The sequence below is a fragment of the Xiphias gladius genome, chromosome 5 (genome assembly GCF_016859285.1).
Source record: "Xiphias gladius isolate SHS-SW01 ecotype Sanya breed wild chromosome 5, ASM1685928v1, whole genome shotgun sequence".
NCBI lineage: Eukaryota > Metazoa > Chordata > Actinopteri > Istiophoriformes > Xiphiidae > Xiphias > Xiphias gladius.
In genome coordinates, this window is record NC_053404.1 from 11,746,754 (window position 1) to 11,749,911 (window position 3,158).

Here is a 3,158-nt window from a genome sequence, read left to right on the forward strand (position 1 = left end):
TGCTCTGATATTTCTATGTACCTCTGAAAAGCTCACGTACGACATTTTGCACAAATAAAATGCACCACTGGATGGCGCACAAGTATCTTTATTGGACTGATAAAACTACTCATTTAAGTCTGAAATTGGTAACATATACATGCATGCAAAATGTACCATGCAAAAGCACGGTTCTTGGCTACATCCCTTTATATTTCAGATTAAAAAGGATGAGACATGAGAAACCTACAGCATATACATGACAGACATTTAAAACAGGTGATCTATGTCGTCCAGTGGGGCCCCTGAGCTCACAACATTGAATTTATTAATATGTAAACAAACCCATTAATCCACGCATGTGCTCTTAATTGCAGGATACTTCTGAGAAGTCTTGTTGCAGTGGCTACACACAGAGAATGGGCGTGAGTTGTCCCTCGAAAGGGCGCCCAGAGACTCTTGCTTTTTTTTTTTCACCAGATCATCTGAGCGCTCAGTTCACAGTCTGCGAGAGACAGAGAGCGTACCAGCGGGATGGATAGCACAGGTAGGTCGTGATTCACCTTTTCTCAACAGAAATACCGGCAAAGTACTTGTATCACCATAATTATCAGTTAGAACGAGCGTAGAGTATGACTGTATCATCACTTCCATTGACATTATAAATTGTTACAAAGTGCTGCTGCGCACAGTTCTATTAGGAAACATTCCGCAGTAGAACAGATAGTTGGTTTGGTCAACAACGGACAAATGGAAAATGAGTTTGCATATTTAAAACATGATTGTTCAGATTTTAGTATTTACTGGGAGCGATTGCCTTTATTTTTACGCACGGTAGCCATTTTACGCACACAAATATACTCAAGTTTAATATCTAAACTATATAAAATCTATTGCTGTCTGACATGAATTTTCTAAATTTTTCTTCTTATCATCAGGATTTGCAACAACAGTTCTCTGAATAATCTCCCAACATCAACTAAGACGCACAGGAGGGAGGGGAGTCGCAGCCGGAGAGAGTTTGAGTGCGACTGTGTGTCAGTGGGTGTTTGAGTGAGGGAGCATCAACGATAGAGGAAAAGAGAGAGGGGAAGACAGAAGGGAGTAAGTCTGGACCAGGTGATCGAATACTAACAAACCTCCAAGGGGCTGCCGGGTTGCATCAGTGTGCAAGGGATCAGCGATCTGACCATGGTGCCAGCCCGCTGCCCGGGTCCCTGTGCCATGCTGGCATTGGCCCTCCTCTTTGGATACGGCGTGGCTCTTTGCCTCGGCCAGAACGACACGGAGCCCATCGTGCTCGAAGGGAAGTGTCTTGTGGTTTGCGACTCGAACCCTTCTTCGGACGGAGCGGTTACCTCCTCACTTGGCATATCAGTCCGCTCCGCTGGCGCAAAGGTGGCTTTTTCCGCCGTGCGTGGAACCAACCATGAGCCGTCAGAGATGAGCAACACTTCTATGACCATCTATTTTGACCAGGTCAGATTTCCATTGAATTTAGCACTAACATATCCCATCAACAGTGTAATATTAACCAGATTTGGCTCAATATCTTTGCTCAATTACTGCCCACCCCCCACCCCCCCCCCCCACACACACACCTCTATCTGCCTTCTATGTATTTGTTGTGTAACTTTTTTTTTTTTTTTTTTTCATTTTCATTGATCGCGCTCACTGTTCGTGTGATGTGTGTGATCTGAGCCCTAACTCTCTAAAACCCACACAACACAATTTCACACAATTCCATTTCCTGCATTTAATGCTGAACTGGTGTGAATTGGAGATTCGCTGCCAAAGCCAATTATCATCCATGTGGGATCATTTATTAGATATGGACATTAAGCCTTTGCCGAATCTACATGTGCATTGTGTAACTTTTGGTAGGGAGGTTCCAATAAGTATTCACGGCTGAGGGCTTTGGACAGCGGCCTGTTATACGCATCAGATTGGGAACCATCCCAAGCTTCGACTGATGCGCAGCCTAAAACATTTGGCTTACCAGAAACATGCTATGTATGATACACCTTTCTGTAGTCACAATGCGTAGCAGAGACAAACAATAAACAGTAGCAGCTTTTATGTTCAGTGAGTGCACATGGAAAAAAATTAAGCGCTGTCTCATTATGCGCCCTTTTTGATCACAGGTTTTAGTGAACATCGGCAACCATTTCGATCTCAAAGCAAGTGTTTTCCAGGCTCCAAGGAGGGGGATATATAGTTTCAGCTTTCACGTGGTGAAGGTCTACAACAGACAAACCATACAGGTGAGCAAAAAAGTGAGATAGTTGGTCCGCATTCAGCATTTTGTAACATTTTAGTGCACGGAAAAAACTGAACATGAGATTTAACAACAACCCCGTGTCTCCCCTTCTTTGCAGGTGAACCTGATGCAGAATGATTATCCGGTTATATCAGCATTCGCCGGTGACCAGGACGTTACGAGAGAGGCGGCAAGTAACGGAGTACTGCTGATGGTTGAACGGGAGGACCGGGTCTATCTGAAGCTGGAACGGGGCACCCTAATGGGTGGATGGAAATACTCCACCTTCTCAGGCTTTCTAGTCTTTCCTCTATAATCTAATCTGCGATGATCCACATCGCACGGGACTCTGCGTAGGTTGAGGAACAGAAAAAAACAAAACAAAAAAAACATGCCATTTATTTTTAACTTAAATAACTGTCAGCCAAGGAAGCCGACGAATATCTGTATACCTACACTCGTCCACTGTCTAGTCAAACATGAACGTTTCCTTGGAGTGTCATATATTCAAATCCATCAGTCAACTTTAAACGCAATCTGGATGATTAAACGTGTTGATCGGCCAGTGGCTTGTGTTTGTCGGGTATGTGGATTTTTTTCTTGCTTGGAAAACAAACTTTACCAACAGACAAACGGGTGTATCTGGGCAAAATGGACAAGGGAGAAGATGAGGAGTGGGAGAACTGATGTCCTGGACAGGCCGAGTGTGTTATGCTCTATTTTATGTTTGTATAGCCTTAAAGAATATATGGTTTCCGTCCAAGTGAAGTATATGGAATTATGGACATCCAGAGAAGTGTTTTCACAACTAAGGCATTTTTTTTTTTTTTTTTGCACGAATGGAGGGTTTTTTTATGTTTTGTGCTACCAATGGTGTTGCGTTTGGATGCTGAACATATTGAAAATAAGCCAAATGTAG

The 3,158-nt window shown here is 43.4% G+C and overlaps 1 protein-coding gene across 1 annotated transcript; it reads left to right on the top strand.

Moving 5' to 3' along the window:
* Positions 1-1,170: 1,170 nt before the first annotated feature.
* cbln2b (cerebellin 2b precursor) lies at positions 1,171-2,925 on the top strand. Its single transcript, XM_040127250.1, has 3 exons — positions 1,171-1,458; positions 2,124-2,243; positions 2,358-2,925. Exons 1-3 carry the CDS (start codon positions 1,171-1,173, stop codon positions 2,553-2,555), a joined length of 606 nt encoding a protein of 201 aa, XP_039983184.1. The 3' UTR covers positions 2,556-2,925.
* The last annotated feature ends 233 nt before the right edge of the window (positions 2,926-3,158 follow it).